Source organism: Doryrhamphus excisus, linkage group LG16 (assembly GCF_037039965.1).
Source record: "Doryrhamphus excisus strain RoL-2023G ecotype Guam linkage group LG16, RoL_Dexc_Guam_v1.1, whole genome shotgun sequence".
Lineage (NCBI taxonomy): Eukaryota > Metazoa > Chordata > Actinopteri > Syngnathiformes > Syngnathidae > Doryrhamphus > Doryrhamphus excisus.
In genome coordinates this window covers 15,360,002-15,386,168 of record NC_136372.1, presented here as the reverse complement: position 1 = coordinate 15,386,168, position 26,167 = coordinate 15,360,002, and the positions used below count along the sequence as shown (strand labels likewise).

Sequence of the window (26,167 nt, the reverse complement as noted above, 5' to 3'; positions counted from 1 at the left end):
ATTGTGGGTATGTGCCGCCCTTGTTACAGTTTGTCATCATTTTGACTAATCAAATAATTCATTCATTTTCTACTACTTTTCCTCACAAGGGTCGCAGGGGTGCTGGAGCCTATCCCAGTTGTCTTCGGGCGAGAGGCGGGGTTCACCCTGGACTGGTCGCCAGCCAGCCAATCACAGGGCACATATAGACAAACAACCATTCACACTCACATTCATACCTATGGACAATTTGGAGTCTTCAATTAACCTAGCATGCATGTTGTTGGAATAATTTTACTTTATTTTAGTTTTATTGTGTGCGAGATTCATTGCTGTACGTCCCCCCTCTCCAAGTGCACATTCATTCATTTTCGACCGTTTATCCTCATGGGTATGCTGGAGCCTATCCCAGCTGTCTTCAGGCGAGAGGTGGGGTACACCCTGGACTGGTCACCAGCCAGCCAATCACAGGGCACATATAGACAAACAACCATTCACACTCACATTCATACCTATTTTGGAATGTAGGAGGAAAACCGGAATACCCGGAGAAAACCCACGCAAACTCCACACAGAGATAGCAGAGTGGAATTGAACTCGGGTCTCCTAGCTGTGAGGCGCTAACCACTCCCCCACCGTGCAGCCTAACCAAATAATTAAGTCTCGTAAAAAATTTTAGCTCATAATCAAGACTTTCCCATTTTTTAAAATCTCCTAATTATGACTTAATTTCATAATTTACAATAGAATTTTTATAATTGTGCTCGGGCTGGAATAATCCAGTATGACCAGTAGGTGGCAGCAGCTCATTACCCTTTTAAAAAGTCAACATTACACATTCTGAAGCACAACCTGTTCATGGTGTTCATGAGTCTTTGTTGAGTTTGTACTTAGCATCCAAATGACACATTTGAATGAATATTTGCATGAATCATCCATCCGGTTTGGTGAGTCTTCTTGTCCAAAACAAGGATGACCTGCGGCTTATTTGTGGCCAGTTAGGACAAGGCATTAAAATGGCATGATCCCATTTGAGTCAATAATTGTTGTTTAATGTTGACATATGTTTTGCATGGTCAATACAAGTCTAGAAGCACCTTCATAACTAATTCTAAAGCAACCAAAAATAGCGTTACATATACAAGCAATACTATATTTTATTAGAAAAAGAATCGAAATAGAACAAATCAGTTCTGAGTGGTCTACGTGTAAAAAATACGATTTGTCACCAAACGAAAAAAAAGTTGCTTACCGATTTACTTTTGACCCCCTGAAGTGGTCACCAGATTCGATATCACATCTTCTCATGGTCTCCTTTTACTCCGTGAGGTAAAAGTGCATTTTATCGTTAACGTTTTTACGTTCCGGATTGAGACGTTTCAGAATCTGCGCCAGCACGTTGACCGTCTTTTCGCTGCTTAGGCCCGTGCGCTTGGTCTGGAACTTTTTCAACAGGTCTTTAGTCGTCATGGGTTTCCGGATGAGGTATCGGCGGACCGCTTCTTCTGTCAGCTGCACATCGCTGTCGGAGAGGAAATAGAAGGAGTTATCGCCGCTGAAAGATTAGCAATGATGATAAGAATGACTGGTAAACGGTACCTGGAGCTGGGAGTAGATTTGCCCGATGGGGGCTGAGGTGTACTTTTCCCAGAGGGAGCCGGACTCTGACTGCTGGGTTCCATCTTGAGCCTTTTGGCAGCTGGCGAGTCGGTACCTGGACCTTGGGTCTGTCTTTTACCTGTTGGATAAAGGACGTCTAATTAGCATTGCACCATTACCCACTGGTAGAATACACACTATTTAACAATGAAAATATGACCCCCCCCAGGGGTCTCAAACTCACGGCCAGTTAGAGGCCCCCGTCTTGATATGAAAGTTTAATTTGTTTAGTTTTTTGATTTGCTTATTTATTTTTCTATCTTATTTTGTGTTGAAAAATAAAAATTAACATTAAACATTTATTTAATAATAAATAAAAATTAATTTCTTCATTTGTTTTTTGATTTGCTTATTTATTTTTTCCATTTTATTTTGTGTTGAAAAATAAAAATTAACATTAAACATTTATTTAATAATTTAATAATAAATAAAAATTAATTTCTTCATTTGTTTTTTGATTTGCTTATTTATTTTTCCATCTTATTTTGTGTCGAAAAACAAAAATTAACATTAAACATTTATTTAATAATAAATAAAAAATAATTTGTTCATTTGTTTTTTGATTTGCTTATTTATTTTTCCATCTTATTTTATTGAAAAATAAAAATTAACATTAAACATTTATTTAATAATTTAATAATAAATAAAAAATAATTTCATTTGTTTCATTTGTTTTTTGATTTGCTTATTTATTTTTTCCATCTTATTTTGTGTTGAAAAATAAAAATGAACATTAAACATTTATTTAATAATTTAATAATTAAAAAAATACTTTGTTCATTTGTTTTTTGATTTGCTTATTTATTTTTCCATCTTATTTTGTGTCGAAAAACAAAAATTAACATTAAACATTTATTTAATAATTTAATAATAAACAAAAATTAATTTCTTCATTTGTTTCATTTGTTTTTTGATTTGCTTATTTATTTTTTCCATCTTATTTTGTGTTGAAAAATAAAAATGAACATTAAACATTTATTTAATAATTTAATAATAAATAAAAATTAATTTCTTCATTTGTTTTTTGATTTGCTTATTTATTTTTTCCATCTTATTTTGTGTTGAAAAATAAAAATTAACATTAAACATTTATTTAATAATTTCATAATAAATAAAAATTTATTTATCATAATTTATAATAATTTATTATAATTTAATATTTTATCAGAGCATTTGCAAAAAACCAAAGCACTGAAAAAGTGGAGGGTATAGCAGAAGCATTGAAGACTATTATATAATTTGGCCCGCGGGCCGCAAGTTTGAGTCCCCTGCTATATACTATATACTATGCCCATACTTTTGTCTATGTAATACACTGACACACCTAGCTCAAGCTTGTTAGCAGCAGCGCGGAGTGTGTTGGAGGTGGCGGCAGTGTCGATGGACGGCGTCCCCGGGCGGCTGCCGGTCCGAGAGCTTCCCGCAGAACCCCGCCCGCCTGCTCGTTTGGGTGGCGTACGCTTCTTCTACGAGAGGGAAGCTTGACGGTTAATGAAAAAAATCAATCTAAAAAATAACACGTTTGCTATCGCTGGAAACTTCACACACTCTTCCACACACACACTAACCACCATGAACAAAGCAGAAGCCGTGTCTCCCTCGATGTCACTGTCGTCCGAGCTGTCCGACTCGCCACTGCTGTCTGGGACACACACACACACACACACACACATTTTAATTGATAATTCACATAAACATAATTGACACGCTCATAAGCCACAACATTAGGTACAACTGCTAACAAAATCCAATATAATGACCATATAATGATGCTCACTGTATTTCTTGCACTGTGCAGGTGCTGCTCGGGTGATGGGGCGTTCAAGTGCACTGTGTAACTTTCAGTTTTTTTTTTTTAATTGTAATGATTTGATTAATGCAAGTATTCAAGAATTATTCAACAAAAATGCACTTATTCGTTCATATAATGCACACAAGAATAAACCTTTCTCCTTTCTTTTGCACTTTATTATTTTTATGTTTATTTTGTAAAAAGGCTTTTTAATATATTTAAAAAGACAAAACTTGTAATGTTAGCTACAGATTCTACCTGGTTGCTATTTTGGCTTTTTTGGTTTAATTGTATTTCTATAGGCTGCACGACGAATGAGTGGTTAGCGCGCAGGCCACACAGCAAGAAGACCCAGGTTTCGATTCCACCCTCTGGCATCTCTGTGTGGCGTTTGCATGTTTTCTCCAGGGTACTCTGGATTTTTTTTGTCCACTAACTACTCATGCCTTTCTCATCTTTCTAAAAATTATATTTTCTGTGAGGCTGCACAGTGGTCGAGTGGTAAGCACGCAGACCACATAGTTAGAAGACCTGAGTTCAATTCCACCCTCGGACATCTCTGTGTGGAGTTTGCAGTTTGGGTTCAATAAGTTGTTGCCGAGGGCTGCACGGTGAACAAGTGGTTAGCATACAGGCCACACAGCTATGAGACCCTGGTTCGATTCCACCCTCAGTGGAGCTAGTTTGCATGTTCTCCCCGTGCATGCATGGGTTTTCTCCGGGTACTCCGGTTTCCTCCCACATTCCAAAAACATGCTAGGTTAATTAGCGACTCCAAATTGTCCATAGGTATGAATGAGAGTGTGAATGGTTGTTTGTCAGCTGGGATAGGCTCCAGCATAGCCATGACTCTTGTGAGGATAAGCAGTAGAAAATGAATGAATGAATGAAGCGATGAATCTTGCACACAATAAAACTAAAATAAAGTAAAATTATTCCAACAACATGCATGCTAGGTTAATTGGCGACTCCAAATTGTCCATAGGTATGAATGTGAGTGTGAATGGTTGTTTGTCTATATGTGCCCTGTGATTGGCTGGCCACCAGTCCAGGGTGTACCCCGCGTCTCGTCCGAATACAGCTGGGATAGGCTCCAGCACCCCCCCCCCCCCCCCGCGCAACCCTCGTGAGGATAAGCAGTAGAAAATGAAACAATATGCCACGGACCACAAATGGTCCCTGGGCCGCATGTTGGACACCACTGCTTTAAGATATATGTACCTTTTTTCTTCTTCTTTTCCATCTGCGCCGGTGTTTTCTTCCCTTCCTCCTCCTCTTCCTCCTCCTTTACTTCATCCTCGTTCTGTTTCTCCTCCTCACTCTCCTCCTCACTTTCAGAAGCCTCGTCGATGCCTATAAAGTAAAAAAAATAAAAAATAAAGAAAATGTCAGCGCACACACCTGACAGTGACGACGTAAGAATGAACCATCATAATAAACTGGTGTGACCTTTAGGAAGATCTTCTTCTTTGTTGGGTTTTCCTTTGGGGTTTTCCGGTTCTTCTTCAGAACTGCTCGGAGAAGACGAGATGACATCAAATCAGATAACGGAATGACGGGTTTGCAACCAAACTGTGGATCTGACCTGCTTTCGTCTGACATGTAATCCACCTCAAGCCCTTCGTAGTCACCGTCATCGCTATCTTCCAACGCCTCCTTGTCACTGCCCTTCCTCTTCTTCTTCGCTTTGCCTTTCCCCACGTCTGATTTCTTTGCCTTGCTTTCGCCATCTTAGGAAAAAAAACCATTTGGTACAAGTTGAGAGTGAACCATTTCCTCTCCGGGTGTGCTCCTCCTTACCGTCGCCCATGCTGTTGTCACTGTCGTCGCTGCTCATGTCCAGGTCGTCTTCGAGGTCGTGGATGCGCAGGTCGCCACCGCGCCCGCCGCTTTTCTTTTTCTTCTTGCCCGCTTTCTCGCTCTCCTCCTCGTCTTCGTCGCCGCGCTCCTGCTCGCGGAGACGTCTCTGAAGCATGATGCTGAAGTGATTCACCACCTTGTTCCTCCTGAAAATGGAAAACGTGACTCGCTTGTCACTATCGTTTTTTTCTACCTAATTATGCATTTTTGGCCTTGTGCCACTTATACTCCATAGCAACTTATGTATGTTTTTTTCTACCTAATTATGCATTTTTGGCCTTGTGCGACTTATACTCCATAGCGACTTATGTATGTTTTTTTCTACCTAATTATGCATTTTTGGCCTTGTGCCACTTATACTCCATAGCGACTTATGTATGTTTTTTTCTACCAAATTATGCATTTTTGGGCTTGTGCGACTTATACTCTGTAGTGACTTATGTATGTTTTTTTCTACCTAATTATGCATTTTTGGCCTTGTGCGACTTATACTCCGTACCGACTTATGTATGTTTTTTTCTGCCTAATTATGCATTTTTGGCCTCGTGCGACTTATGTATGTCTTTTTTCTACCCAAGTATGCATTTTTGGCCTTGTGCGACTTATACTCCGTAGCGACTTATGTATGTTTTTTTTCTACCCAATTATGCATTTTTGGCCTTGTGCGACTTATGTATGTTTTTTTTCTACCTAAGTATGCATTTTTGGCCTTGTGCAACTTAATACTCCGTAGCGACTTATGTATGTTTTTTTCTACCTAATTATGCATTTTTGGCCTTGTGCGACTTATACCCTGTAGTGACTTATGTATGTTTTTTTCTACCTAATTATGCATTTTTGGCCTTGTGCAACTTAATACTCCGTAGCGACTTATGTATGTTTTTGTTCTACCTAATTATGCATTTTTGGCCTTGTGCGACTTATGTATGTTTTTTTCTACCTAATTATGCATTTTTGGCCTTGTGCGACTTATACTCTGTAGCGACTTATGTATGTTTTTTCTACCTAATTATGCATTTTTGGCCTTGTGTGACTTATGTATTTTTTCTACCTAATTATGCATTTTTGGTCTTGTGCGACTTATACGTGTTTTTTTTCTACCTAATGATGCATTTTTGGCTTTGTGCGACTTATACTCCGTAGCAACTTATGTATGTTTTTTTCTACCTAATGATGCATTTTTGGCCTTGTGCGACTTATACTCCGTAGCAACTTATGTATGTTTTTTTCTACCTAATGATGCATTTTTGGCCTCATGCGACTTATACTCCGGGGCGACTTATAGTCCAGAAAATACGGTATAAATAAGGCAACCTTTGTGGAAATCCATTCATCACAGTCGCGTGTGGAAACCAGTTAACCATGATAAACAAGAGATTGCTTTATAAACACACTCACCTGCCCCACTCCTCTTCCGCTTCCTCAGCAGTGAGAGTTCTGTGCTTCGCCTGCGGAGTAAAGTTATACCAGCCGTGAACAGGGAAGGCTTCAAAGGCTCCATCCGGACACTGAGTAAAGATGTAGTAGGACGCATTTTCTGTGACGCCGCCCTTCTTCAGACCTTTAAACCTACAAAATGATACACACAGTGAAAAGACATTTCCCACTTTTGTGTTAGCAGTGAAAAAGGATTTAACAGTATATCACACAACACCTCTTGCCGGCTTTGCCGTTGACTTTCAGGATCCAGGGCTGGTCCTCTAATTTAAACTCACGCGTCACAATGCCATACTTCTTGCGACGTGCTTCCTCACGCTGTTTTTTGCCAAACTCACTACCGGCTGCACCCTCGGGTGTCTCCTCTTCGCCGTAAATCTTCCGAGCACTCATGTCTCTCTCCATACGAGCCTGAGCAAAGAAATGCAGGCATGGATTTTTTTTTTATTATCTTATAATGATTTGTTAGACATGGAAACGCATTTGCATGACACTTACGTGTGTCCACGTCGAACAGTTGACTTTATCCCCTGCATTGAAAGCCATTATATTGTACTTCTTGCTGGTATTTCTGTGGAAAATATGCAGTAAAGGTGTGATCAGTCATTTTATTCATGCAGAAATTACAAACGGTTATGGCAATAACTTTTTTCCATGTTGATAAATAACAGTTACATACACTATTAAGCCATTTAATTAGGTACTGATACAAACAATGGCACCTTTTTTTCCATGCAATACAATATAATATGCACGTTACTCACTTCGGGACTCGGACAGTGTATTCTGTGGACGAAGAACTGCTGCTCCCCTGCAACACAAACATTTTCTCAGTTCCATAAAATAATGTTTCTAAATCACAAGTAAAGTCGCCTAAATTGCAAGGTGAGCATAATGCTACTAAACGGGAAATGAAGTCTTACCAGTGATGCCATATTTTCGTCTTTCTTGAATTCAAACTTCAAGGCAGGATAGTTACACTTCAAAAAGGAAAACACAGATGAAGCAAATATAAGCGTCTCAGTAAGTCCAACATTACAACTAATAAATTTCAAATATTACATTACAAAGAAAAATAGCTTAATTTTACGTGGAATTCCAAAGGGCGATGTGCACAGTCAGCACTAAACGACGGTAATTTAACACACGTTAACGTTTGGAAAATAGTATCAATAGCATATCTGAACTTACATTTCCGTTGGTAAATGATATTTCGATATATTCAACACAGAAACATGATTAAAAACAAATCTTTTGTTTATACGACGACAATTTCAGGTGCACGCAGCCATTGGTCCGTCATTTAAAGTTGTTCGGAGGAAACAAATACAGACACAATATGTTCCGCACAATATAAGCGGCTTGAATTAAGTATATATGCTGATGATTATTTAGCTATATACAAATCAATATTAAAGATTCACATATTATGTATTCTAATGATCAAACTTTGGGGTAGAACACCGATTAAAACCGCACGACGACAATTTACAGGTGCACTCAGGCTTTGGTCCGTCGGTGTTGTTGGTTGGAAACAAGTAAAATGAACACGTTCCGCACAAAGTTCACTTACTGTACTGATTATTTCTTAAACTTTGATGTCTAAATGGAGCCAGGTATGGTGTTTCAGTTTTAACTTTGCTAACTTTCAGTAATAATATCGAAATAAACGCCCATATGCGCGACTTATCTGAGAGGTATGAAACTATCTCTGTATGATTAGCATGGTTAGTATAGTAGCACACAAAATGCTCTTCCGTTATGTTTACAAAGTGTACTAGAAATGATTGACAGCTGTGTTGCCTGGAACTGTGAGATGTTTGCATTGTTAACAACATTTAACATCAAAATAGCCACAAACTGTATGAAACACTGGTGAAATTGTGTTACTTTGTTTGAATGTGGTTTCTTCTGTGGACAGGCTAAAGTGTGATGACGTAATGGCTCAACAGGAAGGACTCAAGACATACTGGTACTGTGGAAATCATAGTTAGTAAGGTATGTATCTGCAAAATAAGGTTGCACTCACCTCTACTAAGCTTCTTGAGGAATGTGGGGGCACCCAATGTGCGCCCATCCAAGAATGAGGCCCATGTATCAGAGCCGTACCATCAGATCTCTGGGTTCATTCATGCCTTGGACCTACAGGCTCACAGGAGCAGAGAACCTATCAAACAACCGTTGGCGAGTTGCAGGACCTTCTACTCATGCTTTCTGTAGAAAAGGATGTAGGCAGTAGTTTGCCGTTGGTTGCACACAGAAGCACAATTTGTTTCTTGAACGTCTAAGTCGTTGTAGGTAAACCAGCGATCGTTCGGGTTCTCTTCTTGCACCGCCGGGTCCACCCCATCGCTGATGTAGTGTCCTAACAGGAAAAGCAAGCTTTGGTACTTTTGGTGCACATCCTGGATCAAATCAATGATCTTACCACTGCTTGTTGTAAAGCCGATATGATTGATGACGCTGACCAAACTGTAGCAGGCCTCACCCTGTTGGGGAAAGGCAAGACATGGCAGATCAACAGTTGCATTTTTACTATAACCCACGGGCTGCAAATGGTCCAGTGGCCACACCAGTGGCGTCATTAGGCCAAATATTTTTATATTTATATATTAAAATTTCATATTTTAGGGGGGCTTAACCCTAACCCCTTAAAATATTTTTTATTGATATTTTTTATTGATTTTTTTTACATTTTTATTGATTTTTTAACTAAAATTGTCTCTTTTATACAAAAGCAATATTTTCATTTATATTTTTTATAGATTTGTTTTACATTTTTATTGATTTTTTTTACAAAAATTATCACTCTGATACAAAAGCAATATTTTCATTGATATTTTCATTGATTTTTTATTGATTTTTTTTACAAAAATTCTCTCTTATACAAAAGCAATATTTTCAATCATATTTTTGTATTGATTTTTTAATAGATTTTCTTTTTACATTTTTTATTGATTTTTTTGACAAAAATAATCTCTGACAAATTTCATATAATAAGGCAAAAGCAGTCTAATAAGCAAGCCAATAAGCAGGCTAATACTAGCCTAATAATCAGAAGAAGAATAATGATGATAGTAATAATAATAGCCTGATTAATAATCCAATAATGATTATTATATAATTGATCACTGTCCACTGGACAGAATGGTTGCAGAGCTTGAGCAGCAGTTTTGCAGTGTAGATGGTGTGTACTTGTGTACATTCAATGGTGGCCTAAAACAATTTCTACTAAATCTGTCCAAAAGTGGGAAATTTATATCCCAGTTCTTGTTTATTTGTTTTTTTTTTGTAATTTATATTTATTTATATATTTATTTATATATTTTTCATATTTTTTTAATTTTAATTTTAATTTTAATTTTAATTTTAATTTTAATTTTAATTTTAATTTTAATTTTAATTTTAATTTTAATTTTAATTTTAATTTTAATTTTAATTTTAATTTTAATTTTAATTTTAATTTTAATTTTAATTTACAGGGGGCTAAGCCTGCCCTGTCCTCAGAACCTAGTGACGCCCCTGAGCCACACTTTGGACATCCCGGGTATAATGGATCATACCTGTTTGGATGACAGCACCAGGTCTTTTGTAAGGTAAACAGGGCGACGCACCTTTATGGACCCGAAGACTGAAAAAAACACAAAGCGCTTCAAGTGCAAGACCAGCACTCTGCAAATAATAACAAAATAAAAGATATCATTTTTACTCTTCAGAGGCTCAGAGGAAGACGATGAAACGTGACTTCCTTACTTTGGCAGGCTAATGAAAGAGGAATGCTGCCATGATGTGTTGTAACCACACTCGCATTGAAACTCCACCTGTGTCTTCTGTACACAACAGTATTCATTTACTTAGCATGTTAGCTTGAAACGGTCATGCTTTTTATTACCTTCAGGTAATTTTGCAGCATCCCTTCAACTGTTCCGCATCCAGGTAGCAGGTCCAGGGACAGGTTTGTGAATTCCTCTTCCCTGGTGAATTTCATCTGACACCTTAACAGCAACACAGCAGGGTTTATTGACAGTCATGATGAAGTCCACAATGGAATAGTGGAATGGATGTCTGTAGTGAATTGGATGTCTCAATGTTTCAATGTACCTCTATTTTCTAGAGCAGTGATTCCCAAAGTGTGGGCCGTGGTGGTACTGTAGGTCGGCCATTAGAGGTAATTAAAAATATGATTCATTTTTGCAAATATTATTTTTAAAATTATTTTTATTGTAAAATATTTATTGCACGATTAAAAAATATTTATAGGCCCAAGTAATAACCTATTGAGTGTTATTGACCTGTCACAATATTTTAGGAAACTTGTACAGTTTTTTTATTTGATATTTAATAATAATAATAATAAGCGACTTATGTATGTTTTTTTCTACCTAATTATGCATTTTTGGCCTTGTGCGACTTATACTCCGTAGCGACTTATGTATGGTTTTTTTCTACCTAATTATGCATTTTTGGCCTTGTGCGACTTATACTCCATAGCGACTTATGTATGTTTTTTTTTTACCTAATTATGCATTTTTGGCCTTGTGCGACTTATACTCCGTAGCGACTTATGTATGTTTTTTTTCTACCTAATTATGCATTTTTGGCCTTGTGTGTCTTATACTCCTTAGTGACTTATGTATGTTTTTTTCTACCTAATTATGCATTTTTGGCCTTGTGCGACTTATACTCCATAGCGACTTATGTATGTTTTTTTTTTTACCTAATTATGCATTTTTGGCCTTGTGCGACTTATACTCCGTAGCGACTTATGTATGTTTTTTTTCTACCTAATTATGCATTTTTGGCCTTGTGCGACTTATACTCCATAGCGACTTATGTATGGTTTTTTTTTAACCTAATTATGGATTTTTGGCCTTGTGCGACTTATACTTCGTAGCGACTTATGTATGTTTTTTTCTACCTAATTATGCATTTTTGGCCTTGTGCGACTTATACTTCGTAGCGACTTATGTATTTTTCTTCCATATAACAAAAGTCTCAAAATCGGATCATCATATTTGGTGTTTTACTTAGCAAAGTACATCTGCGGGAGTAATGTCGAATTGGATTATTATTATTAATATTATACACCTGTATAATATTAATAATAATAATAATAATAATAATAATAATTTAAGTGCAGCGTTTTGTCTTTGTAGGACAAAGGTGGGCCGCGGAAATATTTTTAATTTATTTATTTTTTTTTAGATTTTCAAGTGGGCCCTGAGTTGGTTAGTTAAGTTAAGTTGTTAAATTGACTGACACAGCATACTAGATACTTTTTGTTATGGAATACATTCTATTATGCTTATGACTTGGACACTGTGTGTCTGTAAGTAATGTGCAACTACAATGATATGCTTGAGAAATGTAGTAATTTAGACAGGATATGTCTAGCTTTGAGATTGTAGCCGGTCCTGAAAATACAGTAGTATGTGTTTTTTTTTTTTTTTAATTTTTTGTGCAACTTTACTTCAGGCACATCCTGATGTTCTGCATCCTGAACACAAAGTGGTGTTCCACAGGGCAGTTGTAGGTTGTACCCTCTCTAGCTGCCACCGTCTGCTGTGCTGGTTTCAGATTTCTGATTTGATCCAGTACGGAAGTCAGGAACTCATGTGCATCCTGCAGGCCCACATGGCAAAAAATATACTGACTGTTATGTCTTATTATGTTTACTATACTATATTATACCAGTGAAAAGGGCAGCATAGGGGTGTTATTTCATGTCTAGAGGGCTCTAATAATCAAAAATATATTTAGCAGGTTTTCTAACTACAAAAACATTCAATTCATAAATAAGAAATCACACTTTGCTCTGTAGAATCTTATATTTGTGTCAATGTGATCACGGAATCCTACAATAACAAACGTCTTTACTTACTTTCTGGCAGAGATCCTCAAACTCAGGTGCCAAGCGGGAGACGGTGTTCTTAAAAGAATAAAGGCAACAGATTTTTTGCTGGACGTCACCGGAGCTGTGACAAGCACTGATGTTCACGAATGCTCTGCAAAGAGTCAAAGAAGGTGAGTGGTTGACCTTCAAGTCATCAAGTCACATCTCTACAGTAATCCCTTCCCTTTGTGGCATCATTCTATCCTTTTTGCTCTTTTGCTTCTCGTTTTTTCTGTTGCGTCGTTGTTGTGTCGCTTATTATTAGTAAAAAATGTGCAAATATGAGTGTGAAAGTGACTATAGGGGTGTTATTTTATGTCTAAAGGGCTCTAATAATGTTAAAAAGCATATTTACAACACCAGTTTTCTATGCTCCAACTATGAAAATTGATTTTCTACCGCTTATCCTCACGAGGGTCATGGGTATGCTGGAGCCTATCCCAGCTGTCTTCCGGGGAGGGCGGCGGGGTACACCCTGGACTGGTGGCCAGCCAATCACAGGGCACATATAGACAAACAACCATTCACACTCACATTCATACCTATGGACAATTTGGAGTCGCTAATTAACCTAGCATGCATGTTGTTGGAATAATTTTACTTTATTTTAGTTTTATTGTGTGCAAGATTCATTGTTGTACGCCCCCCCCCCAAGTGCACATTCATTCATTTTCTACCGCTTATCCTCATGAGGGTCATGGGTATGCTGGAGCCTATCCCAGCTGTCTTGGGGCGAGAGGCGGGGTACACCCTGGACTGGTGGCCAGCCAATCACAGGGCACATATAGACAAACAACCATTCACACTCACATTCATACCTATGGACAATTTGGAGTCGCTAATTAACCTAGCATGTTTTTGGAATGTGGGAGGAAACCGGAGTACCCGGAGAAAACCCACGCATGCACGGGGAGAACATGCAAACTCCACACAGAGATGGCAGAGGGTGGGATTGAACCCGGGTCTCCGGGTGTCGCCCCGGTTTTAAGACATGTCTTTTTTAATAGCGATAAATGGCAATGGACGACCGTATACCTGATCAGTGCAGCATCAGGGTTCAAACTCCAAACTGGCTGCTGATGTTTGATGTCTTCAACAAAATCCTCCAGGGTCAGGAGACTCTGCAGGCTGGCGTTCATGTAGCAGATCTGTGCCGGGTTGGGAAGCCTGATTGACAAGAAAACCAACAATTATGTTGGGAGTATGTGAACCACAATGGCTCTTACAGTAAAAAAAAAACACTGCAACAGCAAGGGTGAAAAAAACTCCCTCACCCAAGAGACCTGAACCGCTGGAGTCTGAGGTTCTGGTTTATGGTTGTAACATCCGTGGTTTGACTCTTCCTCTTCCAGCTTGTTTTTGTCGTCTCTGAGAGGCCCCCCAACACCAGCGCCTTATCCTGGTGAGGGGTGCTGTGAGTCTCCTTTAAATGGCCGTCTTCCTTTAGACTTGGTGCCACTTGACATCTCTGCTGCAATAAATACAAACGCTGGTTAGATAATAAGGAATTTAAATACCGTATTTTACGGACTATAAGTCGCACTTTTGTTCATAGGTTGGCTGTTCCTGCGACTTATACTCCAGAGCGACTTATGTATGTTTTTTCCTGCCTAGTTATGCATTTTTGGCCTTGTGTGACTTATGTATGTTTTTTTCCTACCTAATTATGCATTTTTGGCCTTGTGCGACTTATACTCCGTAGCGACTTATATATGGTTTTTTTTACCTAATTATGCATTTTTGGCCTTGTGCGACTTATGTATGTTTTTTACGACCTAATTATGCATTTTTGGCCTTGTGCAACTTATACTCCGTAGCGACTTATATATGTTTTTTTTTACCTAATTATGCATTTTTGGCCTTGTGCGACTTATGTATGTTTTTTTCTACCTAATTATGCATTTCTGGCCTAGTGCGACTTATACTCCATGGGGACTTATGCATGTTTTTTTTCTACCTAATTATGCATTTTTGGCCTTGTGCGACTCATACTCCGTAGCGACTTATGTATGTTTTTTTCTACCTAATTATGCATTTTTGGCCTTATGCGACTTATACTCCGTAGCGACTTATGTATGTTTTTTTTTTACCTAATTATGCAATTTTGTTCTTGTGCTACTTATATTCCGTAGCGACTTATGTATGTTTTTTTCTACCTAATTATGCATTTTTGGCCTTATGCGACTTATACTCCATAGCGACTTATGTATGGTTTTTTTTACCTAATTATACAATTTTGTTCTTGTGCGACTTATACTCCGTAGCGACTTATGTATGTTTTTTTCTACCTAATTATGCATTTTTGGCATTGTGTGACTTATACTCCGAAGCGACTTATGTATGTTTTTTTCTACCTAATTATGCATTTTTGGCATTGTGTGACTTATACTCCGAAGCGACTTATAGTCCAGAAAATACGTATCTCATGGTCCGGCAGTTTTTGACCCTATTTTCTTCCAGATAACAAAGGTCTCAAAATCGGACCATCAAATTTGGTGTTTTACTTATTTTACTTAGCAAAGTACATCTGACCACTGTTACCTTGCGCCATTGCCACCATTGTAGCTTCTTGTTGGCGGGAGTAATGTCACCTTGGATGATACACCTGTTGATAAAGACAAACAACAGTTGTTGCTTCTGCTTCGATTTGTGGGCCACAATTGAAGTCCAAACAATCAATGGCAAAACCCAATGGGAATCAAGCATGGTAAATAAGGCTTTGTACACTTGTACACCATTGCTTCAGTTAAAATTGCTCTGCGAGTACTGCTTTGTGTGTTACAATCTTTTATGGTACAGTCTTTGTTTTGAGGATCAAAATGGCGGAGGAATCTACGTAGCATGTCAAAGTGATGGACTCACCCAAGACTTTTGTTGCATTCTGATACCTGCTGATTGGACTTGATGGATTCAACCTGCTGAGACCCCCAGTTTGTGGTTTTCAGACTCCGTCTGTCCGGCTGACATGTGTTGTTTGCGGTGCTTTTATATTCTTGCAACGTCACCTGCATTACTGCACTTTTGCTGCTCCGCTGCGAAGGGCTGGGCTCTTCAGGAAAAACACTGCATATCTTCGGGATTAAAGAAACACTGGTGAAGTTACGGCATGGAAAGATCGAGACGATTCATAAACGATAAACCTACCGTGCACCATGACCACCAACGAATCTTCTTTGGCTGTCTTGTGTCGGTTTTTAATTCTGAGATGTCGGAGCTGAGGTCCAATAGAATCAAAGGTAATGTGTTTTGTCACATTTTACAGGATCTGACAAAAGTCATTCAACCCCTCACAATTTTTAGGAATGGAATAATTTCCCTCTGTTTTGAACAAGATATGTTAAAGGCTTAATAACTAGAAAAGTATTCAATTTGTATTCAATATATATACATATATTCAATTTGTTAGGAATGGAATATTTTTTAATGTGGAAGGCTTGTTGATAGCAGAGGAAACATATTCCATTCCTAACACATTTCTTCCGAAAGGGACAATACGCCATAAATTAAACTTGAATATGTACAGTTTGTTTAAGGCGGGGGCTGCACGGCGGTCGAGTGGTTAGAGCAAAGACCTCACAGCGAGGAGACCAGGGTTCAATTCCACCCTCGGCCATCTCTGTGTGGAGTTTGCATGTTTTCCCCGTTTATGCGTGGGTTTTTTCCGGGTACTCCGGTTTCCTCCCACATTCCAGAAACATGCTAGGTTAATTAGCGACTCCAAATTGTCCATAGGTATGAATGTGAGTGTGAATGGTTGTTTGTCTATATGTGCCCTGTGATTGGCTGGCGACCAGTCCAGGGTGTACCCCGCTTCTCGCCCAAAGACAGCTGGGATAGGCTCCAGCACCCCTGCGATCCTTGTGAGGAAAAAGCGGTAGAAAATGAATGAATGAATAAATGAAATTAAATGAAATTAAATGAAATTAAATGAAATTAAATGAAATTAAATGAAATTAAATGAAATTAAATGAAATTAAATGAAATTAAATGAAATTAAATGAAATTAAATGAAATTAAATTAAATTAAATTAAATTAAATTAAATTAAATTAAATTAAATTAAATTAAATTAAATTAAATTAAATTAAATTAAATGCTGTGAGGGGCTCTATTCACTTTGACTGTGTTTGGATAGTGTGTAGTCACAATTTCAAACAATGAACATGGTATATTGTAATTACCTCTGCTTCTCCTTTCCCTCGTAATTTTCCTGTGAGAGACATACGGGTATTTGTTGGTTTCACAAATAATGCAAAGCAAGCGTTGTTTGTGTTAAATGCACCTTTGGACTGGCACAGTGTTGTTTCCGCAACGAGATATTTCCTTCCCCATTGTTGGAGGCAGGGGGATCATCTTTGTTGACGCTGTTAATCAAGATGAATAATGGTTAATTAATTTTAGTACAGACTCATGTGTTTTCTTATCTGCACGGGGCTGATTGTCTATTTAGTTCACCTTGTCGATAATGGCGTCTGTCTGCTGTCACCAGCCTCCAGTTGTACAGCTGACTTGCTCACGTGAAGCATGTCAGGAAGTCAAGGCCATTGATGCGCTTGTTGCCCTGACAGGCGCCCGAACGATCGGCGGCACATGACATGTACATGTCGTCATGCCTGGGACGATAACAAAATACGTCATAGGTGACATCATTATCTTTGTAAAGCATTAAAGCCATTACATCATCGGCATCTCTGTTAGATGGGACTACCAGGACCAGTCCGATTGAAGGTCACATTCATTATGTCACTTTTATCAGAAGATTACCTCAGTATGATGCAATGTACTTAAGATAAATATTGCAATCATAAACAATACAATTCAATGAATACCTCATCCACGGTGTCATCATTCATTCTGTAAAATCCCAATTTATGTATTTAATTGTATTGTATTGATAGTCTTCTGGAGCTATTCAAAGTGTGAGGCAACAAGGTGCAGCAGCTTGAGAACAATAAAGAAAACAATGTTTTTTGAGTGGTTAGCATGTTGGGAGGGGATCAGGAAGTCTTGGGTTCTTCAGGTACATCCTGATGTTCTGCATCCTGAACACAAAGTGGTGCTCCACCGGGCAGTTGTAGGTTGTACTCTGTGAGCAAACACTCACATAGCACAATCAGAGTTGCGCAACACATACAAATGACTGCTTAACCTCGACTTTCACACAAACTTAAATTTCACTTTAAACTGCTGTATAGACAGAATAAAGAGTAAACCCACGGCGGAGGAGTGGTTAGCCTTCAGGCATCACAGCTCGGAGACCCGAGTTCAATTCCAGTCTCGGCCATCTCTGTGTGGAGCGTGCATGCGTGGGTTTTCTCCGGGTACTCCGGTTTCCTCCCACATTCCAAAAACATGCTAGGTTAATTGGCGACTCCAAATTGTCCATAGGTATAAATGTGAGTGTGAATGGTTGTTTGTCTGCTGGGATAGGCTCCAGCATACCCATGACTCTTGTGAGGATAAGCGGTAGAAAATGAACAAATGAATGAAACGATGAATCTTGCACACAATAAAACTAAAATAAAGTAAAATTATTCCAACAACATGCATGCTAGGTTAATTGGTGACTCCAAATTTCCATAGGTATGAATGTGAGTGTGAATGGTTGTTTGTCAGCTGGGATAGGCTCCAGCATACCCATGACTCTTGTGAGGATAAGCGTTAGAAAATGAATGAATGAAACGATGAATCTTGCACACAATAAAACTAAAATAAAGTAAAATTATTCCAACAACATGCATGCTAGGTTAATTGCCGACTCCAAATTGTCCATAGGTATGAATGTGAGTGTGAATGGTTGTTTGTCTATATGTGCCCTGTGATTGGCTGGCCACCAGTCCAGGGTGTACCCCGCCTCTCACTCGAAGACAGCTGGGATAGGCTCCAGCAACCCTCGCGACTCTCGTGAGGATAAGATAACTTCTCATAGAAGAACTTTTTGACACGCAAACACTCACATAGCACAATCAGAGTTGCGCAACACATACAAATGACTGCTTAACCTTGACTTTCACACAAACTTAACTTTCACTTCCACCTGCTCTATAGACAGAATAAATAATAAACCAAAGTGCTGCATATGATTATGATGTTTATCTTTAATTGTGTGCTAAACGGAGCTGGTCTTCTTACATGGTGCTGTACATGGGGGGTGCAGGGCTTCAGGTCTGAAGTTTGCATGACCCAATCCCACTCCTCACGTCTTGTCTGTGCATCTTCAATCACGAGTGTGTACATTTGCATTGTCTTTTGCATCAGTACCTTGTGAACACGGGTTCTGTGCAAATCTTATCAAATGCTCTGCAGAGATTAGGATCATTCCAGGTGTGTGTTTTGTTGCCATCATGAACTGCTGTGCCTTAACACTTCTCCTGGGTGAGTTCATTCATATTCCGGTGGCGGGTCAAATAAATAACAGGATGTAGCAGCTAATATATAGACTCGTAATCTGTGTACTAATTTGTATGAAATATTTTTAATTCATGGACTCCTTGTTGTGTGATTGTGAAAGGTGTGTTGCTTTTTCTTTGTTCGCTACATTAATTATTTATATATATTTTTCTAATTAAATAATAATAATTACATTTTTATTTTTTGTTTTTTATTTATTGTTTTCATTGCACACGGGTGTCCAAAGTGCGGCCCAGGTGCCATATGTGTCCATTTTTGTAGCAAAAAGTTGAAATATTCAAAGAGCCTTTTATCCTTTGGTTGGAGAACAATTTCTAAAGTTAGGGAAATAAAGTCAAAATATAAATGATTTTAAAATATATTAATAGTCTGTGTATATATATATATATATTCAATAATGTAACTTTTTAAAATAATAATAATATTAATAATTAATTAAATGTTCATTTTTTGTTTTTTATTTATTGTTTTCAATGCACACTGGTGTCCAATGTGCGGCCCAGGGGCCATATGTTGTCTGTGGCTGTTTATTTATTATATACGTATATAAAAAAACATTTTAAAAACAATTAAACAAATAAAAAAAAATTAAGCAAATCCAACAAGAAATTGAAAAAAAAACAGCAAAAATTTTAAAAATGTGGCGCAATTTTCCAAGAATAAAGAAAAAAATATGAAGAGAAATAAGCTGTAATTTAAAGGCGGAGCTACATGACAATAATGTTGCAATGTTGTCAGGGAAAATAATCATTTTAGTAGCATAAAGTTGAAATATTTAAAGTGCCTTTTTTTTCTGAACTTTGGTTGTAGAACAATTTATAAAGTTAGGGAAATAAAGTCAAAATATCAATGATTTTAAAATATATTAATAGTCTGTATATATTCAATAATGTAACTTTTTAAAATAATAATAATAATAAATTAATTAATTACATTTTTGTTTTTTATTCATTGTTTTCAGTGTACACGGGTGTCCAAAGTGCGGCCCAGGGGTCATATGTGGTCTGTGGCTGTTTAGAGAAATAAAGTATAATATAATATATATAATATATTATAATATATATCATATATATATATAATATATATAATATAATATAAATGATTTTAAAATATATTAATAGTCTGTATATATATTAAATAATGTAACTTTTTAAAATAATAATAATAATAATGAATTAAATTTAAATTTTTTATTTTTCCAAGTTAAACACATTAATTAAATCAAAATAATTTAAAAAATCTCTGAGCCAGGGTTTGGCTTTTAACTACATTTTATTAACAAAGTCAATTTTATTTCAAATATCCTAGTCACACTAGAGGTGGAATAAGCCAGAATTAAAATTCCTGGTTTATACTGGAATATTTGAAGTGTATTCTAAAAATTCTGAGTACTGTATCCGAATATTAGGGCCCAATTTTGTGGCATTGGAAAATTCAATCTCAGCAGCGCCTCTGCTGGTTGCAGTAAGTAATGCATTCCATTTTGCCACAACACAATCACCAATAGTGATCAATTAATCGATTAATAATAAACCAGTTCTTAATTGAACGACTTAATTATCTTAATTACCTTTTTTTAGAACCCAATAACAAAAGAAGTAATATTTGAAATATTTTTTTTTCTTTCCCAAGGATCGTTCTTCATCATCGGACATTGTGTTTTTCCTCCTGGTAAGACGTTCAGTATTCCGTTCATTTTGCATCCCATGGAGTCTTACTCACACGGACGTGATGTTCTGACTGGTTTTCAGGTTCCTGTGACAGCTACGTCAACATTACCGAACCGTCACGCAATTTAGAGTTCACCTCCTCTTCCTTTCCCGGCTACTCACGAGATGACGGCTCCCTCACTGGCCAGTGGTTGCGCTTCACTGGGATCGGCGGGGACAAAGTTGTGGATGGCTGCCACGGAGGCCCTCGCGGTGGTTTCCAGTACCAGACTTATATCCCGTTTTCACTTCCGACCAGCGAATCCGCAAGTCCAACAACAGGGACGGCATATAATTATGTTTCAGGATGTAGTAGTCACAGTTTATCAGTGGACGTGGTGCTGTGTCCGGGGGGGTTCTACATCTATAAAGCTGGAAGCCACCCACTGTCCGGTTCTGGGTTTGCTACCCGTAAGAGAGCCAGTGACTGATTAGTGTGGGGGTGTCCAAACTTTTACCACTTTGATATTTTGTAAAGCAACACATGTAGATATGCTAACAAGTTTATATTTCAAGAAAAGATTTGTTATATACTGTAGATGAAAAAGTATATTATTACTATCAACTTACCTTTTTGCTCTTTTTTTTTACTTCCATTTTTGCAGCTGTTTTTTTTCAGTTTTCTAAATACTCCAAAAATCTATTTTTTTTTAATAATTCACGACTGAAATGAAAGTATTTTCTCTGGTGAGAACAATTTTTTCTCTTCATATTATGAGTTTATTCTCATAATATAGCTGTTTTTTTTTTTTACCTTTTTCTACATTTTTTAAAATGTAATTATTTTTAATTATCTATTACTGTATTAACTATTTATTTTTTTAATTTAATTAATTTTTAATTTAATTTTTCCTATATATATATATATATATATATATATATTACACATAAATGTTTTCAGTGCACATGGGTGTCCAAAGTGCGGCACAGGGGCCATATGTGGTCCGTGGCTGTTTATTTATTTTTGCCTATATATATATATATATATATATATATATATATATATATATATTCCACACAAATGTTTTCAGTGCACATGGGTGTCCAAAGTGCGGCACAGGGGCCATATGTGGTCCGTGGCTGTTTATTTATTTTTGCCTATATATATATATATATATATATATTCCACACAAATGTTTTCAGTGCACATGGGTGTCCAAAGTGCGGCACAGGGGCCATATGTGGTCCATGGCTGTTTATTTATTTTTGCCTATATATATATATATATATATATATATATATATATATATATATATATATATATATATATATATATATATTCCACATAAATGTTTTCAGTGCACATGGGTATCCAAAGTGCGGCACAGGGGCCATATGTGGTCCATGGCTGTTTATTTATTTTTGCCTATATATATATACGTATATATATATATATATATATAATTTTAGGAGATTAATTTTATATATATATATATAATTAATCTCCTAAATGTATGTATATTTTTCCGTAACCTAATTTTCCAAGAATGACAAATTTATTGTTGTTTTGTTTGTTTTTCATAATATTACAACTTTAAAAAATTATATAACAATATATAATTATTATTATATAATTATATAATAATATAATATATATATAAAATAATTCAACTTTAGTTATTTTTTCACATAATAAAATTCAGCTTTTTTCCCATTAGATTATAATTATTTTCTTTTAATATTTTGACTAGATTCTGGTAATAATTGATTCTCATTTTTACATTTTTAACATTGTTTTGTTAACTTTGGACACCCCCCCAGATGAGTGACTGCATGATGGTGGCTTTCTCTGATTGTTATTGTCTCCGTTTAGATCACTCTTCATGTAAGAATGATTCTTGCGGCCTACTTGCGGAGTGTCAAAGTAACGGAGGCTGTAATTGCGTGGCCGGCTACGAATTACTCCCAGAGCATCTACCGACGGGGGATTCGTACGGCTGTACTGGTCAATACTGTCCATGCATCCTATATGGTTTTTCCAATGGTGGAGATCTTTCATTTGATGTGCCTGCTTATGTTTCAATAGATATAGATGAGTGCACAAGAACTTCAGGCATCTGTGGAAGTAATTCCGATTGTAACAACACAATCGGAGCGTATAGCTGTCGCTGCCTGACTGGATTTGTCGCAACGGATCCAAACAACCCACCTGGAGGCGCCAATCCGTGCATCGGTAGGCTGTGCAAACGTGTGTTTTCATTGGCGGATCCTCACGTGTTCTTTTTTTTTTTTTTCCTCCTGCCAGATATTGACGAGTGTCTTGAAAACGTCTGCGGCGACCACGGGGAATGTGACAACCAGCCAGGAACCTATCAATGCGAATGCAACGAAGGGTACCAAATTGTGACCAACTCCACCCCTGTTTGTCAAGGTCTGTGTAATGTAAACGATCGCTTCTGTGTTGGTGTTCAATCTGGATTGAAACCAGTAAGAATTCAAGAAGAGATTTCCAGTCCAGACTTCCTGAAAACAGGAACGATAATAATCATTTTTAATGGTTAGGCGTGCAATGAAGTATATTCAAGATGACTGGAATTCCACATAATTGTTTTTAGTACACACGGGTGTCCAAAGTGCGGCCCAGGTTCCATATGTGGTCCGTTTTTTTTTAAATAATTAAACAAATTAAATAAAATTTACCAAATTTGACAAGAAATTGAAAAAAAACAGCAAAAATTGAAATATGTGGCGCAATTTTCCAAGAATAAAGTAAAAAAAAATATGATGAGAAATAAGCTGTAATTTAAAGGCAGAGCTACATGACAATAATGTTGGCATTTTAAAAATAATTAAACAAATTAAATTAAATTAACCAAATTTGACAAAAAATTGAAAAAATAAAACAGCAAAAATTGAAAAATGTGGCGCAATTTTCCAAGAATAAAGTAAAAAAAAATATGATGAGAAATAAGCTGTAATTTAAAGGCAGAGCTACATGACAATAAAGTTTACATTTTAAAAATAATTACACAAATTAAATAAAATTAACTAAATTTGACAAGAAATTGAAAAAAACAGCAAAAATTGAAATATGTGGCGCAATTTTCCAAGAATAAAGTAAAAAAAAATATGATGAGAAATAACCTGTAATTTAAAGGCAGAGCTACATGACAATAATGTTTACATTTTAAAAATAATTACACAAATTAAATAAAATTAACTAAATTTGACAAGAAATTGAAAAAAACAGCAAAAATTGAAATATGTGGCGCAATTTTCCAAGAATAAAGTAAAAAAAAATATGATGAGAAATAAGCTGTAATTTAAAGGCGGAGCTACATGACAATAATGTTGACATTTAAAAAATAATTAAACAAATTAAATTAAATTAACCAAATTTGACAAGAAATTGAAAAAATAAAACAGCAAAAGTTGAAAAATGTGGCGCAATTTTCCAAGAATAAAGTAAAAAATATGAAGAGAAATAAGCTGTAATTTAAAGGCGGAGCGACATGACAATAATGTTGCAATGTTGACATTTTAAAAATAATGAAACGAATTAAATACAATTAACCAAATTCAACAAGAAACTGAAAAAAAAACAGCGAAAATTGAAAAATGTGGCGCAATTTTTGAAGAATAAAGTAAAAAAAATAATTTATTTTTTGTTTTTTATTTATTGTTTTCAGTGCACACAGATGTCCAAAGTGCGGCCCAGGGGCAATTTGTGGTCTGCAGCTGTTTATTTATTTTTTTGACATTTTAAAAACAATTAAACAAATTAAATAAAATTAAGCATATCCGACAAATAATAGAAAAAAAACAGCAAAAATTTAAAATGTGGCGCAATTTTCCAAGAATAAAGTAAAAAATATGAAGAGAAATAAGCTGTATTTTAAAGGCGGAACTACATCACAATAATGTTGCAATTTTATCAAGGAAAATAATCATTTTAGTAGCATAAAGTTGAAATATTTAAAGAGCCTTTTTTCCTGAAATTTGGTTGTAGAACAATTTTTAAAGTTAGTGAAATAAAGTCAAAATATAAATTATTTCAAAATATTTTAATAGTCTGTATATATATATTCAATAATGTAACTTTTTTTGTACCATAGAGTTGAAATATAAAAAAATTTAAAAATACTTTTAAAGCAGTAATTTTATGAGAAAACATATTGTTGCCTAAAATGAGACATTTTGAAGCATAAAAATGAAGTACAATAGAAATATAAGGCATTCAAAGACATAATAATGAGTATTCTTAGAAGGTTTAAAAAGTAACAGCAACTAGGAACATGCGGGAGTCTATATTTTGTCTTATTTTCTCTTACTATGTGTACAATATTGGGTAATCGGAGTTTAAATGTGACTATAGGGGTGCTATTTTTTTGTCCAGAAGTCTCTAATAATGTTAAAAACTATATTTAGAAGTTTGTAAACAGACTTTCATTCATCGAAATTGTACTTGAATATTGACTCATCATAGTCAAGTCTGTTTTTAGCGTTGCCCTATCATATTATTATTATTATTATTATTCAATTATTTGAAGTTTTATTGGGACTACACCCATTTGTAACATTCCGTGTGACACCTTCCATTGTCAGATATCGATGAATGCTCCAAACGTGGCGTTTGCGGTCCAAGCTCCTTGTGCACCAACACGCCTGGAGAGTATACCTGTGCCTGCCAAGCGGGTTTCGCTCCAACTCAAGAAGAAGAACCACCCAGCCCGTCCAACAACTGCAACGGTAGACCTTCATCTTCACTTTGTGGATCAAACACACCCAAAACCAGATTTTCCAAAAATGTTGTTTTATTTCTTTTACAGACATTGACGAGTGTGCCGAGGACGCCGCTGTCTGCGGTCCTGACTCCAACTGCACCAACTCAGTGGGCTTATACATCTGCATCTGTTTCCATGGTTACCGAGTGAACCGCCCTAAAGAGATAGCCAGCAATGCTAACCCTTGCACAGGTCTCTACGCCTCTGACTTTGACCACGATTCTTCAGCAGAGTATTTATACTTTTACCGTGTTTTTTTCTTCTCTGTGTAGACATTGACGAGTGCAGTGAGACCCCTGGTATTTGTGGGAAAGGAACCGTGTGCACAAACGCACCGGGGACCTTCTACTGCTCCTGTCCGGATGGCTTTTACCCGACCACTGGCATCAAGTGGATTGTTGGCATCTCCTTTTGTAAAAGTACACTTCAAAATACGCTAAACTGTCATGAAGAGGATTGGATCGAAGAACCGTGTGTACTTTAATATTGTACTTTGTTTTTGCAGGTCTGGAGGATATTCTGAATGAGATCAAACCCCCGGTGGTGAGTGACATGATCGAGGTGGCGTCATTGAGGATGTCAAGCCAGTGATTGACATGTGTTATTTTTGTTGCAGGGTCTCACAAAAGAGAGAACTTTTCTCGACAACATGGACCAACAACTTGTGGACAACACAGAAATCATCCTGCCAGAACCGGTCAGTA

General features: G+C 36.7%; 2 protein-coding genes across 6 annotated transcripts in view; one reads left to right on the top strand and one right to left on the bottom strand.

The window, feature by feature from the left end:
* Window positions 1-706: 706 nt before the first annotated feature.
* gtf2f1 (general transcription factor IIF, polypeptide 1) lies at window positions 707-8,080 on the bottom strand. Of its 3 annotated transcripts, none has more exons than XM_058049961.2 (14): window positions 7,919-8,080; window positions 7,651-7,707; window positions 7,492-7,538; window positions 7,226-7,298; window positions 6,945-7,138; window positions 6,689-6,859; window positions 5,231-5,436; window positions 5,016-5,160; window positions 4,880-4,941; window positions 4,652-4,783; window positions 3,207-3,280; window positions 2,963-3,104; window positions 1,579-1,717; window positions 707-1,501 (listed from the first exon to the last, which is right to left on the bottom strand). In XM_058049961.2, the coding sequence occupies exons 2-14, from the start codon at window positions 7,660-7,662 to the stop codon at window positions 1,297-1,299; spliced, it is 1,602 nt and encodes a 533-aa protein (XP_057905944.2). In that variant the 5' UTR covers window positions 7,663-7,707; window positions 7,919-8,080; the 3' UTR covers window positions 707-1,296. The 3 variants fall into 3 exon arrangements, with proteins under 3 accessions (XP_057905944.2, XP_057905945.2, XP_057905946.2); XM_058049962.2 differs by lacking the exon at window positions 7,919-8,080 and adding an exon at window positions 7,790-7,808; XM_058049963.2 differs by having other exon boundaries at window positions 709-1,501; window positions 3,210-3,280.
* A 568-nt stretch (window positions 8,081-8,648) lies between these two features.
* The window catches only part of LOC131103573 (uncharacterized), a 30,093-nt gene continuing 12,574 nt past the window's right edge, over window positions 8,649-26,167 (top strand). The window contains exons 1-13 of one of the 3 annotated variants that reach the window (XM_078797563.1): window positions 10,288-10,323; window positions 10,444-10,682; window positions 12,619-12,751; window positions 20,663-20,701; window positions 20,782-21,150; window positions 22,553-22,684; window positions 22,766-22,912; window positions 22,985-23,110; window positions 25,285-25,428; window positions 25,509-25,655; window positions 25,736-25,882; window positions 25,969-26,006; window positions 26,080-26,160. In XM_078797563.1, coding sequence (XP_078653689.1) covers window positions 12,718-12,751; window positions 20,663-20,701; window positions 20,782-21,150; window positions 22,553-22,684; window positions 22,766-22,912; window positions 22,985-23,110; window positions 25,285-25,428; window positions 25,509-25,655; window positions 25,736-25,882; window positions 25,969-26,006; window positions 26,080-26,160 — 1,404 coding nt within the window. In that variant the 5' untranslated portion in view covers window positions 10,288-10,323; window positions 10,444-10,682; window positions 12,619-12,717. Of the gene's footprint in view, window positions 8,726-10,287; window positions 10,324-10,443; window positions 10,683-12,618; window positions 12,752-18,943; window positions 18,995-20,662; window positions 20,702-20,781; window positions 21,151-22,552; window positions 22,685-22,765; window positions 22,913-22,984; window positions 23,111-25,284; window positions 25,429-25,508; window positions 25,656-25,735; window positions 25,883-25,968; window positions 26,007-26,079; window positions 26,161-26,167 lie in introns of those variants that run through there. The other 2 variants (XM_078797564.1, XM_058049947.2) reach the window with 2 other exon arrangements.

Coding starts and splice junctions, on each gene's coding strand:
- gtf2f1 (XM_058049961.2), bottom strand. Junction 5,437..6,688: donor GCGGAAGAGGAGTGGGGCAG/GTGAGTGTGTTT, acceptor TTCCATTTTCAG/GAGGAACAAGGTGGTGAATC. Junction 5,161..5,230: donor TGACAACAGCATGGGCGACG/GTAAGGAGGAGC, acceptor TTTTTTCCTAAG/ATGGCGAAAGCAAGGCAAAG.